This window comes from Anas platyrhynchos, chromosome 11 (genome assembly GCF_047663525.1).
Source record: "Anas platyrhynchos isolate ZD024472 breed Pekin duck chromosome 11, IASCAAS_PekinDuck_T2T, whole genome shotgun sequence".
NCBI classification, from domain to species: Eukaryota; Metazoa; Chordata; class Aves; order Anseriformes; family Anatidae; genus Anas; species Anas platyrhynchos.
The window spans coordinates 12,452,645-12,467,806 of NC_092597.1; the positions used below are offsets into that span (position 1 = coordinate 12,452,645).

The 15,162-nt window shown below is 60.9% G+C and overlaps 2 protein-coding genes across 2 annotated transcripts; one reads left to right on the top strand and one right to left on the bottom strand.

Moving 5' to 3' along the window:
• Positions 1–1,196: 1,196 nt before the first annotated feature.
• SNX33 (sorting nexin 33) lies at positions 1,197–5,811 on the bottom strand. Its single transcript, XM_005021349.6, has 2 exons — positions 3,671–5,811; positions 1,197–2,070 (listed from the first exon to the last, which is right to left on the bottom strand). The coding sequence occupies exons 1-2, from the start codon at positions 5,106–5,108 to the stop codon at positions 1,817–1,819; spliced, it is 1,692 nt and encodes a 563-aa protein (XP_005021406.2). The 5' UTR covers positions 5,109–5,811; the 3' UTR covers positions 1,197–1,816.
• A 193-nt stretch (positions 5,812–6,004) lies between these two features.
• On the top strand, positions 6,005–14,481 carry SNUPN (snurportin 1). The gene is made up of 8 exons (XM_027465658.3): positions 6,005–6,255; positions 6,448–6,595; positions 7,264–7,368; positions 7,636–7,732; positions 8,312–8,409; positions 8,673–8,750; positions 10,002–10,082; positions 13,468–14,481. The coding sequence occupies exons 1-8, from the start codon at positions 6,116–6,118 to the stop codon at positions 13,777–13,779; spliced, it is 1,059 nt and encodes a 352-aa protein (XP_027321459.3). The 5' UTR covers positions 6,005–6,115; the 3' UTR covers positions 13,780–14,481.
• The last annotated feature ends 681 nt before the right edge of the window (positions 14,482–15,162 follow it).

Consider the following 15,162-nt stretch of genomic DNA (forward strand, 5'->3'; position numbering starts at 1 on the left):
CCCAGGATGAGCCCCGGTGCCCCTTCGGAGGGGACCACTGGCACCGGGGGGGCAGGGAGTGCTGGCCAACCCTCTTTGCCATTAAATACGGTCAATGGCACCATGGTCGAGGTGTTGCCATCCCTGAAAACACCTCGGGCTGGCTGCAGGAGAGCACCGAGTGCTGGCACCGGCTCTTGCTCCCCGCCCGGAGGAGCGCCGTGGGCTGCTGGTGCCGCGCCGGGGTCACATCCCCAAGTATTTGAGGAACGCGGCGGTGACGAGGAGCACGCCGCGTGCTGCCCAGTCTTGCTCCCTGCACGCTGCCAAAACCCGTCCTTGCCGACCGGCCGGGCTTGTTCCGCATCCGCCGCCGTGCCCGCGGGCACCGGGGCATCGCCGCCCGCCTGCACCGCGCCCTGCGAGGCTGAGCGGGGCAGGATGCAGGCGGGCTGTCCCCACGGCTGCTGCCTGCCCCACATCCGACCTCCTGGAGGTTGTGGTGTCCCTGAGCTCAAGTCACCTCTCAGTCCTCTGGCTGCCTCGTGGGGATGGCAGGGGACAGGTCTGGGGCCACGCTGGCCTCCCCAGAGGGGACTGGGACCAGGGGTGGGGATGGGGTGGGACAGAGCCAAGGTAGGATGGGGACTGGGTGTAATAGGATAAGGTGGAGACAGGGAAGGATGGGGATGGAGTAGGGTGGGGATGGGGCCAAAGTAGGATGGGAATGGGGATGGATAGAACCAGGGAAGGCTGGGGAGAAGGCAGGATGGGGATGGGAACGGGACAGGACAGGATGGAGATGGGATTACCCAGGGTGGGATGGGGACAGGACAAACTGCGGCAGCCCCAGGCGGGGATGCAGGAGGAAGCACGTCTGCACCACAGCGTGCCCGTCCCCATGGGCTGGGATGGGGGGCTCCCACTGCCCCCCCAGTGCCGCTGTTCTCCCCGTGCTGCCCTGCCGGCCCGCGCGCTGGGGCTAATTTTAACCCTGGAGCGGGGCCAGGCCGGCCCCGACTTCCCTCGGCGTGATTTATCCCAGCCACTTCCCCTCCTCCTGCCAGCCCCGCGCCGGGGGGACGCGCGGGAGGGATGCTCAGCGCCGTGCCCCCTCCACGGAGCCCCTCCTGGAGCGGCTCCGCTTCCCCCAAAACCTCCCAGGGATCGGGGGAAGGTTTCAACCGACGGTTTTATTGAAAACACTGTGGGCTGGATTGTTTTTTTTTTTTTGGTGTTTTTTTTTTTTTTTATATATATATATCCCTTTTTCTAGTCAACAGCAGTGCTTGAGAAAAGAGATTTCCGTTCGCTTCTGTGTCTATTTAAAAATCGGTAAAAATGCTGCAGAAACGGTTGCGAAAAATGGAAAATATTGAAAATATCTCATGACCCCAAAACAAAACAAAAATTTCTCTTCCAAATAAAGACCTTTCCCCTCTGAAAAACTCTCAGTGTGCAAAATGTCGACCGCTTTGATTTCTCCTCCCAGCGAGCCGGGATGCGCCCACCTCTCTCCTCCGGGAGGACGGGTTTAGTGTTTTTTGTTGTTGTTTTTTTTTTTTTTTGGAAAAGCTAAAAACGGGTGGGCAGAGCTACCAGCACCGCCACGTCGCTGTCTGTGTGTCTCGTGGGAAACACCCGCGTCCCCCCTGGACCCGCTGCGCGGTGGCACGGCACCGCGGCCCGCCTGGGGGAGACCCCGAAGGTATTTGGTCACTAGCGTCATGAGTTCCCACTCGTCCTCAGCCCCCCTGAACAGAGAAGCTCTGCAAGGCCGCGGAGAGAAAACTGCGTGGTTTCGGAGGGGCAGCAAGCAGGCACGTCGGGGGGGGCGTTAGAGGTTGTCGTACATGCGCAGCGTCTTCTCCAGCTGCTGGCTGACGCGCTGGTAGAAGATGATCTGCTGCTTCAGGTAGGACTGCATCATCCTCTTGAAGTCGGCCACGCGCCGCTCGTGGAAGTGGTTCATCTCGGCCTGCAGGGCGAAGCCCACCACGCGGCAGCGCTTGCGGATCCCGTCCGCCTCCTCCTGGTCCATGCGGCCCTCGTCGCTCATCCGCTGGCTCTCCTTCACCTTCGCGAAGGCGCCTGGCGAGGCAGGGCAGAGTGAGAGCTGGCGGGGACCCCGAAATCCCCTAAAGGGATCGGGGATGTCTTTGGGTCCCCCGGCCCCTCCAGCCCCGGCTCCTGAGAGCCCCGAGCTGCTTCCCACCAGGAGCAGCTCTCCTCGGGGTGAGCGGTGTGCTCGGGTGGCTCACCAGCACACCCAACCCTTGCACGGGTGCCGCTGCCAGCTGATAACAGCCCGGCCTCGGAGCTGGCAGCTGGGGCGAGCTCCCGAAAAGAAACTTTGCTACAAAGTGCAGTTTGGGCTGATAACAGCATGGGGCAGCCCTGGAGAGCCGGGCAGGACATTGCTGACTGCAGCATCCTGGGGACGGAGAGTGCCCGAGCCACGGCTGATGCTCCGACACCAGATTTCCCCCTCCTTCCTTTTATTTTTATAGCTCGGTTTCGAAAGAATCCCGCCTGGCTCTGGCCCTGCATTCCTCCCCCTCCTTAGCACAGAGGCTGTTTGCCTGCAAACAGGATCTGGCCTCCAGCGGACGCTGGGAATTTGTTCCCTCTCCCTGCCGGCAGCGGGGACCCGGGGTCGGGGAACTGCCGCTGCCCCCAGAGGAGGAGGAGGAGGAGGAGGAGGAGGAGGAGCCCGGAGGAAGCAAAGGTTGGAGGCCAAATCCTGCCTTCCGCTCTGCCCACGCGGCCTCGCTTCCGGACGGGATCCAGCCCGCGGTGGTAAACAAAGTGAGGAGAGGAGCGCAGGGAAGCGGCCAGGGCTGCTCCTCCGGCCGGCCCCCGGGGACGTGGAGCCACGCGGGGGCTCCGGGGAAAAGCCCCCGGTCCCAAAGCCGCCAGCCAGTGCGGATGTCCCCTCCCTGCCGTGTCCTGGGAGGGGTGCGTGGACTTCGGCCCCGCTCCCACACCCAGCCCGGCTGTGCGTCACACCCGGACAGGGCACGGGGACACCGCCGGCAGGGATTTATCCCCTGCCCTCCGCAGCCGCCCCGCACGGGGCGCTGAGCGCCCTGGGCAGCCGGGTGCTGGGCCCAGCCGTCCTCTTCTCTGATGTGCGGGGGTGTACTCGCAAAGACTTTGACCCTGGTTGTCCCCAGGAGGTCCAAAAACTGAGCCTGGAGCCAGCAGCACCTCCAGGGGTCGGGAAGTGCTGCCACGTGTGATGGTCCCGATGCCCGGCCTCATCATCATCCCCATCCTAATTGTCATCGTCATTCCCATCCTCAACATCATCCCCATCCTCATCATCATCTCCATCCTCATCATCATCCCCATCCTCCTTGTCATCCTTATCTTCATCATCATGCTTATCTTCAGTGTCATCCCCATCCTCATCCTTGTCCCCATCCTAACCATCATCCCCATCCTCATCGCCATCCCCATCCTCATCACCAACCCCATCCTCATCCTCGTCTCCATCCTAACCATCATCCCCAGCCCCATTCCCATCTCCATCCCCATGCATCCTCATCCCCCTCTCCATCCCAAACCCCATTCCCGTCCCCGCACAGCACAGGGCTGCACCCCAGGTCCCACTCCGCACGTGGGGCCATCATGCAAGACATCCCCAGCCCTAAGGGAGAAGAAGCCACCCCCGGGAGAGCCCCCGTACCTTTCTGGAGGTGGATGATGTCCGGGAAGTTGGAGAGGAGCCCCTGGTACAAAGAGAGAGTGTCCAGCATGAGGAACAGGTCGTTCTTGGGCTGCTCGGCGAACATCTCCCCCACGGTCTCGTACGTCTTGCCCGTGTGGGAGATGGCGTTGTTGAGGGCGTCGGAGCTGTAGGGGGGGTCCATGTGGAAGGAGTGGCTGATGGCCTGGAAGGCGTTGCCCAACTTCTGGAACTCCTTCCTGAAGCCCCCCACGTGCTTGCGCACCAGCTCCGAGGCCACGTTGGTGAGCTGCAGGACGCTGTCGTCCATCTTCTTGCTGAAGGCCTTGAAGGCGTCCACCCGGTCCTCCACGTCCTGCAGGTCCTGGTGCTCCGTGGGGATCTGGATGGTGAGCAGGAAGCTGGCGCCCACCATCTCGTCCTTCTCCGCCCGCCGCTTGCCCAGCTTCCACTGCTTCTCGTCGCGGCAGCAGAGGAAGTGCTGGAAGCCCTCGTACTGCGAGAGGACGGGGTGGCTGGTCATATGCTCCATCCAGAGGATCAGGCGCCGCTTGCGCTTCTCGATGAAGTCCTCCTCGAAGCGCCCGGTGGCCTGCTTCTCGGGCAGGTGGGGCACCGAGATGACGGTGAACTTGTGCAGCAGGCGGTTGTAGAGCCAGTCGAAGTGCTTGTAGCGCCGGTAGACGGGCGAGTTGATGTTGCTGGGGGTCAGCTTGTAGGAGATGTAGCTCTTGATGCCCTTGAACTTGGTCTGCTTGGTGGGGTCCTCCACCGAGCAGATGAAGGGGTGGGGGTTGGCCCTCCACTGGGGGCCCCGCGCCCCCATCTCGATGCTGTACGCCTCGGCGATCTTGGACATCAGGGGCACGTCGCCCAGGATGAAGGCTTCCACCCCCGAGCGCACGAAGCAGGAGAAGCGGTTGAGGTTCCTGCCCACCACGCTGCCCCTCTTGGAGGAGCTCAAGCTGTCCTGCCTCTCCAGCGACGGCTTGGCCCGGTAGCCGGCGGGCTGGTGGCCGTAGTAGGGCGGCGCCGGGGGCTGCAGCCCGGCCGAGGGGTGCCCGTTGGCACCCGGGGGGCCGCGGGGCTCCTCCACCACCGTGCAGGCGTCGTCCCAGTCATCCCAGTCATCATCGTCGTCATCCTCGAAGCTGCCCTGGTACGAGACGCTCGGCGGCGAGGCGTAGAAGGCCGAGCCGTGCCCGGGGGAGCCGGCGGGGCTGCCGGGGCTCTCGGTGTAGCCGGAGCCCGCTCGGGAGCGGAGGATTTCCACGTAGGAGGCCGGGAAGAGGCCGGTCTCGCCGCGGCTGTTGGTGCCCTGCAGCCAGCCGTCCAGAGAGTCCTCGCTGAAGATGACGAGCTCCTCGTTCTCCTGGATGCTGATCTCCTCCCTGTTCTCGCTCTGGAAGTTGTAGAGCGCTCGGGCTCGCAGCGCCATGGCCGGGGCCGGGAGGGTAAGGGGGGGGGGGGGGAAGGCGGCAGAGGACGGCCTCAAGCGGAGTCCCCGAAGAGCCGAGGCCGGTTTTGGGGGGAAAGGTGGCGGAAAGCGAGCGGGAGCCGCTTCAGGGCTCGACGCCCCGCTGGAGGCACGGAGCCCCGCTGCTGGCCACCGGCCCCCGGGGGGGCGGCCGCCGGGCTTAGCATCCACCGGGGGGGCTCAGCACCACTCGGCACAGCTCGGCACAGCTCGGCACAGCTCGGCAGGGTTTGGCACAGCTCGGCACGGCTCGGCACCACTTGGCACGGTTCAGCACCGCTCAGCACCGCTCAGCCCCTGTCCCCCCCCGCTCCCCCCCCAGCTGCCTCCCCCTCCGCAGGCAGCCCGGGGGGGCTTTCCGCCAGCCTTTTTTTGGGTTGTTTCGCCTTGTTTTGCTCAGTTTGCTTGTTTTTTTCTTTCCCTTGGTTTGTTTTTGTGGTTTTCTTGCTTTTTTTTTGCTTGCCCCCCCCTCTTTTCCCAGCCGCCCCCCCCCTCCCACCCCACCCCCGGCTCTCTCCGTTCCCGCAAACCTGCAGCGGGACGGAGCGGGCGGCGGGGCCCGGTGCGGGTGCGGGTCCCGGTGCGGGTCCCGGTGCCGGTGCCGCTCCCCGGTTCCCCGCTGCCGGTGCCGGTGCCGGGCTGGCCCCGCCGCCCCCCCCCGGTGACGCACGGCCCCGCCGGGCTCCCCGCGCCGCCCTCCGCCGCCCTCTGCAGGCAGCACCCGCCCCGGGGGGGGGGCACCGGGCCGGCCTCCCCCCTCCCTCCCCGCACCGGCCCCATCCCGGTTCCCCCCCCCCCTCCGCCGTACGGGACCCCCAAATCCGCCCCCCCCCCCCTTCCACCGCTCCCCTCCCCTCCGGGGGAGCGGCGGGGGTGGGGTCCTCCAAGCGGGCAGGGGGCGCTGTGATGGGGGCGGCGGCGCTCTAGGCGCGGCGTCTCGGTGGGCGGAAGTGCGCGCGGGCGTTGCTATGGAGGAGCTGAGCGCGGCCCTGCAGGCCTTGGCCGAGCCCGCGGGGCCGCACCCGAGGCTCGGCGCTTACAAGGGCCGCTCCGGGGGGGGGCTGGGGCAGGCCGAGCGCCGGCAGCGCCTCCTCCGCCTCCAGAGAGAGTGAGAGAGGATGGGGGGGACGCGGGGGCAGCGGGGGAGGCCGCAGGGCTGCGGGGCCTGGCTGGGGGAGGGAGGCCTGAGGGGGGGGAGGAGGATGGGGGAGGCCTGAGGGGGGTGGGGGAGGCCTGAGGGGGGTGGGGGAGGGGTGTCTGTGTCGCCCTGTGCCTTTATTCCTTCTCCTTCCCCCTGCAGGAGGCGGCTGGACTACGTGAACCATGCCCGGAGGCTGGCAGAGAACGACTGGGTTGGGGTGGAGAGCGATGAGGAGGGGGATGAAGAGGAGGATGAGGAGGAGGAGATGGAGGTGGAGAGGAAGCTGCCCAAGCGCTACGCCAACCAGGTGTGCGGCTGCCCCAGGCAGGCGCTGGGTGCTCAGTGGCTCAGCCTTCCTGCTGCGTGCACGGGCAGAGGGCAGGCTGAGCTGCGCTGCGTGCGGGCTCTGGGGGGTTTTAGCCCTGCTAAAGGCGTTTATGCACCACTGCACATTAAAGATTTCTGCTTCTCATCACCCTTAGGGCACCAGGAAGGAAGGGAAACCTTGGGAGAGGGGGCTTCTCAGCCTCAGTGCCACGTTTCCTCTAAAAGGCACTCAGGTTTTGTGCTGGTGCCACCAAATATGCTGAGGGGCTTGGAGAGGACTCAGCTGTTCTCTTTATCCCTAATGTTATGCATCCCTGAGCTCCGCCAGCTGTTTAAAACTAAATGAATGAAACAAAGGGCTGAAGTGAGGCTGGCACCAGGACCGGGATGCCCAGGTGAGGGCTGCGAGCCCTGCACTGTGCTCGGAAGCTTAGTCAGGAGAAAGACTTAGGGGAAGAGCCTGCTGCACAGGTTAGTCAGAGGGAGCTGGGTGCTGTAATTCGGCCCGGTGAGCAACACAAGTTGTCCGTGAAGCACCTGGAGGAGCTGTAGAACAGAGCCAAAACCCTCCTGCTTTGTCCTTGAGCCGTGTGTTTCCCATGGCTGCAGGGGCGTTGTTACTAGCTGCTTTTCCATGTTTCCTCGCAGCTGATGCTGTCCGAGTGGCTGATCGACGTCCCTGTGGACCTGGAGCAGGAGTGGCTTGCTGTGGTGTGTCCTGTCGGGAAGCGGGCACTGGTCGTGGCCTCCCGGGTACGTAATAGAGTGAGGGGTGTCCTCTCCTGCACCCTTCCTGTGCCAGCCAGCCTAAGGCTGCCCCGTGTGTCGAGCTCCCCAGGGCACGAACCCCCTGAGAACTGCAAACATTTGGGCTCTGGGATCCGTGCTGAGCACCCAGCACCTCTCCTTGGGCAGGCGGGTTGGTGCGAGCTGTGTTCCAGCACCCAGGGGGTGTTCCCGCTGCGGCAGGAGGGTGCTGAGCCCAGCTGTGACGTTGTTCTGCCTCCCTTTTCCTCTCAGGGCTCCACAGCGGCTTACACCAAGAGCGGCTTCTGTGTCACCAGGTTCCCCTCGCTGCTCCCAGGGGGAAACCGGCACAATTCAACGAGTGAGAAAGGTAACGAGTGATCTGAGGAGGGTTTTGGGGCAGGCAGAGGACAGCCTCCATCTTCTCTGTGCATGTGCACGTACCCACAGGCGTGGTGGCTCGGTGCTGCTCCCTGGAGCCCCTAAATTGCTCCCGTTTCTGGTACCAGGGGTTAGTCAGCTTCAGGCTGTCCGTGTTTCTCTGGAGATACCTAGATGTGGACGATCTCCAATACCTTTATGCTAAATAAGACCATTTCTTCTAATTAGCTGCCTGGTTAATTGCTTAAACCTCAGCATTCTTGTTACGTTGAGCAGCAGAGCTGCTTACAGCCTGCTCTCGTTAATACCTCTTACCATGGCTTGGCTTGCACTGGGGTGGGGATAGAGATGGATAAAGCGCCTTTGCCTGACAGATGCTTTTCCTTGCTGTGCCTCTGCGTGGTACCTTTGTAGATCCTTTGAGCTAAAAGCTTTTTGTGGCCACGTGTACAAGGAGGGCTTCCCTCTGCACCTCTGGGTCTACGCTGGGGCTCAGTGCAGGAGGGATTTGATCTGGCGCTTGCGGGGGGCTTGGGCAGCGCCCGGACCTCCTGGTGTCTGTGCGCAGTGTACTGCATCTTGGACTGCATCTACAGCGAGGCGCAGCAGACGTACTACATCCTCGACGTGATGTGCTGGAGGGGACACCCTGTGTACGACTGCCAGGTACCGAATTTCTCCCTTCTGCTCCCGATTCCCTCAGCTGGATTTCAGCCGGAGCTCAGCACACAGCGTGGGGAGTGCTGGAGCGAACCAGCAGCACCTCTACAGCTCACGGGCTGGCGGCTGCTGGCGTAACGGGGCAAATTTTGGGGGTGTTTCGAGGGAAGTATGCAAGGGGAGGGTGCTCATTGTAAATCTGTGAGGGCTGCGGCCCTGCAGGTGCGGATGTGTGGCGGATAGTAATTAAGGGCTGTCTCTTTTCTCAGACTGACTTCAGATTCTTCTGGCTCTTCTCAAAGATCCAAGAGGAGGAAGGGCTGGGAGAGAAAAGCAGGATTAATCCAGTAAGTTCTTTTGTACTGGCAGGAGGAGGAGGCTGGGGGGTAAGCTCTCCTGTTCAGCAGGCTTCAGCACTTTTGTTTGCAGGCAAAAGCTTTTTTTTTTTTTTTTTTTCCCCTTCCAGATCAGGCTTCAAAGCGTACTTGTGACGGAATGGGCTGACATGTTCAGGATGTAAATAGAGCCGCGGAGCGTTGTAAATGAATGTGGGTTTTTCTTTCCAGCCAAAGTGCCGAGGGAGATCAGGCTGCAGGATATCGGCTAACGTCCACGCCTCTTTCAGCTTTCGCTTGCAGTGGAACGGAAAACCAGTGTGGTTTCTAGAGGGACGGTGTCGGTCTGCAGCCTGCCTACAAAGGGAATTATTCTTTGGTAGTCCGGGCTTACGAGGCAGGGATAAAGGATCACAAAGCTTTAGCAGGAGCTCAAGCCAGTCGCTGAAGTTGTAGGGGTGGGCGTTGCGTTGCCACCTGGAGTCCCTGAAGACTTGTATGTGTGTGTGTGGGGGCCAGCCCTGGCACCCGCGGTGGCATGGAAAGTGATTTTTGGGGACAGACACGAGAGGATTTGGCAGCCTGGCTGGCAGAGCCGAGCAGAGCAGCCTCTGGGTGGAGCAGATCTTTCATTAATGGGGAGAAATGCTCCTGTGCCAGCTCGGAGGTGTCTGTGTTCGGAGAACATCCTGTTCTGACTCCAACAAGAATATCCAGAAGACAGCTCCCTGATGAGGGGGGGGTCGTTTCAGCTTCCATTTCCTGGGTGGAAAGGTTTGCTTGGCTGAGCCAGCAGCCGGGCGCAGACATCTGTCTGCTTTGCATCCTGCCCAGAGGTCATCACTTTCTATTTTGGTTAAGAGAGCATCTCAGGGTCAGCTCCCCTGAAAAGCCCTTCCTGCAGCCTCGGATGCTTGGGGAAAGGTAGCAGGGGCACGCAGGGCTTCTGCCATCTGCACCCCCAACAAAATGCCGGGGGTGTGTTTGGAGCAGGGATGATAGATGCAAAATACCTGAAATAGATCCTTCTGGGCACACCGGGGGTCGTGACGATCCCGGGTTGTCTCTCAGAGGTTGCTCGCTGTTACTGGAGCGAGGCCTGAGACCTGTCTGGTTCCTTCCTCCTGTCGTTCCTGTTAGGTCTTGAACCAGGGGAAGCGCTTCCTCCTCAGCCACCTCCATGCCAGTGCTTGGTTCACTGAATTGTTCTATCTTAGGCTGTGCGGTTTTCTCTCCTCTAACCTTCTTCTTTTACCATTTCAGTACAAATTTGTGGGCCTGCAAAATTATCCCTGCACCCCGGAGAGCCTGTGCACGGTGCTGGCCGCGGACTACCCGTTCGAGGTGAGAACACGCAGGGGGACAGCCTGGCTGCGTGCCTGCCAGAGCGCGCCCCAGCCTCCTGGGAGCTCTCCCCAGGCCTGCGGGAAGCCTGCTGAGCTGCCGTGCTGCTCAGGGAAGTGTCTGGGGAAGGCTTTGTGTGCGGGTGGCTGTCACCAAGCACAGGCTGTGTCCAGCCAGGCTGGTTAGGGAGGGTTAAAGCGCAGTGTTCCCTGCGTTTGGACTGTCCTTACCCTCCCTGGGAAGAGCTGAGTTGATGGAGATTGCCTCCAGAAGTAGCATAACTCACATTCACGTGGAAATATGACAGAGCTGAACTTCTCAGGGCCAGAGCTGGCTCCATTTACTGCCCCAGGCGGGGCCTGAGGATCTGTGCAGCGTGCCGGGCTGCATGCTGGCAGCTCTCAGGAGGTCTGTGAGGCAGGCAGGCTGGTGTCATTCTCTGAAATCTGCTGCAGACTCTGTGTTTCCTCCCTTGAGCTGCTCCCATCTGCCCGTGTGCAGGACACTCAGCTGTGCTGCCTCTCCCGGGGAGGAAAGGGGTGGGTTTGAGCTCACGGCAGCTTCTGAGGGCACCTGAGTCCTTCTGGGATGTGGCCCCAGGGATCTGTCGTGCTGCTGCCACCAGATCTGGCAGAGGGAATAGCGTGAGATCTGCTTCTCGCTTCTGTCCAGAGCCAGCAGCTTCCTGCCTTTGGCTCCTGCTGTTCCTGGCTGGCTCTCAGAGGCGCTCATTCCCCTGTAAGAGCGGCTGGCAGTGCTGCTCAGCCCCTCTGCTGCCCTGTGAGGAAGGGCAGGGCAGGCACTGGCATGCCGAGCAGCTCAGCTGCGTGGTGGCGAGTCACAGGCCCCAGCATAAATGTCTTTAGAAGCTTTTGGTGGCTGACCTGGCACCAAAGCAGAGAAGGATGGGGGGATGCAGGGGCCATGGCAAACACCTGGGAGCCAGGAGCTCTTCCAGTTGCTGCAGCAGTTCCTGCAGCGCGCTCAGCCTTGCTCCTAGCTCAGGGGCAGCCTCCACAGGGGTCGCTTGTCCTACGAAGCCAAAAGCCACGCTGGGACTGCGTCTCTTGTGCTTGCACGGCCCAAATTAGCGATTAACAGAAGTGCAGGTTTAAACTTCGGGGAGGCTCGTTGGGCTGTGAGGGCTGACTTTGCCTTCTGCTCGTTAAGGCCAGGACAGTCGTCAAAGGAAGTCAGAAACTGCTCTGAACACAGGTAGGGGAGTGGGAACGGAAGAAAACCTGAAGGAAAAACTCAACGTGCTCAACTGACTGCCTCAGCAGCAGCAGGCATCCCCTTTCTCCTGCTGTCTTTGCGGAAGACACAAATGCAGCCTCGCTGTAGACTGGGCAGTGTAATAGATATCTCCTTGCGCCTGGGCCCAGCATCCTGTGATGAATCACGCTAAATAGGTTTGTGAAAGCAGGGGAGGCTTTTCTCTGCCTATTGGGCATGGAGTGGCCGTAGTTATTCAGCCTATTAGCAGGCTATTATGGGTGCGGTGGCGACAGACGTGGTCTGTGCTTTCAAATTTGGGTCCTCAGAGTTAATCTGTAACCTCGGAGTTAGGACCTGGCTCCTAGTTTGCTATTTTCAGAGCAGGAGTTCGTTTATTTTTTTTTTTTTCCATTGAATGTAGTGGACTTTGGATCAGTCAGCTGGCACTGAGTTTTGAGTGTTTTTTGGAGGGGATTTCAGGAGCTACCCACGGGTTTGAGTAAAACAGCATGCGAGTTTCTAGGAAGGCAGGGGGAGCCAAAGTCTCTCAGAAAAACCAATGTGGAGGAGGAGGCATGCTACCGAGCACCTAACATCTGGAAAGCATGGCTGTAAAATGTGAAATCCTTCCCAGCCAGTTTCTCAAACGGTTCGGTCATATGGAGCCACTCTCAGCCCTTATCTTGATGTGGCTGGTGTCGGAGTAGTGACTCAGGATAAAGGGCACAGCCAACAGATTAAATAAACCGAAAGGAACATGGGAGTTACAGTAACTTAGCAGAAATCACGGGGAGGAGGAATGGGACCTAACCCTCTACCAGGCTCCGAATTCCTCCGTTTGGGGAAGCTGTGTGGAGCGGTCTGGAAGGCAGAAGCGTTTCCAGGCGCTGATGTCGCTAAAAGATTCCTGCGGGTGCTGGAGAGTCCCCGCAGCTCGCAGAGGGCCGTGCATCCTCCTGGGAGAGCGCAGTGGTGTGGTGCTGCATGACCTGGCTCCCCTCCGTGCATCTTCCCAGGAAGGAGGGAGAGGGGGGGAGAGAGAAGCTCTGCACTTAGATATCCGGGGGCTTACACAAGCTGTTTACTGTTCTGCTTTCGTGTGTTCCTAGCATGGGAATCCCCCCTTTTCTGGGATCATTTTGCAAGCTCTTAACAGTGCCCAAAAATTACAGCCTTAGTGACGTGGGGAGCTACACCCGCTCTGCTGGAAGCCGGTGCCTGGGCGCAGAGGTGGACACGTGCCTGCACTTTGCCTGGCCAGGCTCACAGGCACCAAACTCGCCTCGATCTGCACGGTCCCTCCATGCCTCGGCTCACTGCTGGTACAGGTGCCCCTTTTCTGGGGGCTGTGGGCTCCAGGAGGGGCCGGGGAGCACTTGGGGCTGCTGCAGCTTATCCTGACAGCTGAACGTGGTGGGCTCTTTTCTTCGCCCACTTGTGCCCACTCAGCCACTCGTACTCATAGGGAAATGGCCTCTAAGAGCTCACGAGGCTGAGCTAAAAGCAGCAGCACCTCCCGAGCCAGCTGGTCTTGCAGCAGGATCGAACCTCGCCGAGTGCACCCCTGGGAAACCCGGGGAAAGCGGGGCTGAGGAGGCTTGGGCGTGGGGAAAACGCCAGCCACGAGGGTTTGGGTCTCAGCCTTTGGAGGCCTGAGTGTCCGTAGCTGTCATTGATCGCTGGAGGAGTTCTCTCTTGGGAAGCATTAAGAGTTTGTTTTGCATAAGCAGGCTGGAAGGGCTGTAGCAGTGTCACTAGGAAGCGGGGCTCCTTGGCGTCACGCGCTCCCACTAATTACTCTCACAATGTATTATTTAAAATAAGCCTAATCCGGTAAAATGGCCTTTCTGTGCGCTGCCTCCTTCGGAATCAGGGTGGCTTTTCTGTGGAGTGGGATCACAGCAACCAGGGGAAAAGCACTGCTTCGTGCCTCGAAACGTTTACCTTTGATGCCTTAAAGCCTTCTGGCACGCGCTGGACCTGTGCTGATCTTCCAGGGCAGCAGCTCTGCGGGTTTCCCCTTTCCCTTCCGCTATTTATTGAGATAAAACGATCCAGCTGGTGGCTTTGGCCGGTGAGCGAGGAGCGGTGCCGCCGTCTGGCGCTCTGGTTGACCTGTAAAAGCCTCCAGCTCGGGCTTTTCACCTGCTCTCTCTCCTTCCTGCAGGTTGACGGCCTTCTCTTCTACCACAAGCAAACCCACTACACGCCCGGCAGCACGCCGCTGGTGGGCTGGCTCCGGCCCTACATGCTGCCCGAGATCCTGGGGCTGGCCGTGCCCCCCACGGCGCTCACAGCCAAGCCCCACTACGCTGGGCATCAGCTCCAGCAGATCATCGAGAGCAAGAAGAGTAAAAAGCTGGCAGAGGGGCAGCCGAGCACTGCTGGGGACGGGCACTACGAGTTGGAACATTTGTCTACCCCGCAGCCAGCGGGCTCGCCGGGGGGCCAGGAGGAAGCAGTGAGGATGGAGAATTAGGCTGCTGCGGGAGGAGGAAGGAAAAGGTTTCTAAAAGGTTTCTTGCTCCCTTGGGGGGCAGCGAAGGTAATCGTTATAGGATGGCTTTGTGTAAAGGGCACGGCGGTGCCCTGAGAGCCACTTTTTGGCCTCGCAGAAGCGAGGGCTTCCATAGGATCGTCTGCTGCTCTGCTCGGGCACTCACCTGCTGTGAAATAAAACAACCTGGCCCGAGCTGCGGGGCTCCCAGCTCAGCCCCTGCTTCTGTCCCAGGCTCTGGGACCCTGCTGCTGGGGCGGGGGTCCTGCTGGCAGCCGTGCCCGCGGGGCACCGCAGCCTGCTGCCCCAGCTGTTTGCCCAGGCCTTCTCAATGAAAGTTTTGTGGTCAGCCTGCTTCTAGTAACACAAATCTGCAGCGGGCCGGCCGTACAGCTGCAGGCAGGGCTTTCCACGCCCACGAGCTGCTGAGAAGCTCGCTCCCCTTGCATCACAGCTGGCCCTGCCTCTCAGCACGGCTCCGTGCTGCGTGAGCCCCAGCCTGGGCGCCGGGCTTTTCTCGGCAGAGGGAGGAAGGAATGATTTCGCTCTCCAAACCGACGGTGCCAAATAAAAAGGCTTCTCAGAAACGCGAATTCTTCAGCGTCTCCCTGCTACCTCAGGGCCGAGACACGCTGTGCCTCCCAAAGGGGGATTAAAAAGCTGGTTGCAAAGCCACTGAATGGATTTTAATTCTGAAGGGCTTTAATTCTCAGCGCAGTGAGCTGCTCCGGCCCCTACCTGCCCAAGCCCACTCTCCTGCGTGTCCCTGGGGCTGGTTCACCGTCACCCTCGCTGTCCCCAGCTTGTTTTCGAAGGGGAGATGACAAAAGCCAGGGCAGGGCCACTCTAAATGTGGAGGGGGAGAGGAAAATGGGCAAAACCCATGGGATTGGGGTATCCTCGTGCGAATGCCTCCCTGTGGCCCCCGAGGAGGGCCTGTGCCCAGCAGGAGATAGCGCCGGCAGGGAGGCTGCACACAGATAGCGGGGGCACTCGCCTTCTGCCCTCACCCCCCCCATTTTTCCCGGAAAATGCTCGTTTCTGTGCCAAGCACGTGGGCCGCTCGCTATCGATTACAGCCACGGGAGCTGTCAGCGTGGCAGGGGGACGGGGCCACCCCCTGCTCCCCCTCCACAGGAGGAGAAGAAGCGGCCCCCCAGCTCTGGGACCCCTTTTTTGTTTCTCAGCCGTGTCCACGGCCCTTTTTGAGCAGCGGGTTGTGTTTTTAGCCTGCAAAGCGACTGCTCCAGAGGGGACAGGACAAGCAGCTGGGCTGCCTGGTCCCCAAAGTGGTGCGGAGAGAGGCCCTGGGAGCGCCGGGAGGGCAGCGGGGTCTGGGTGCATCCAGCCCAGCTCTACCTCCCG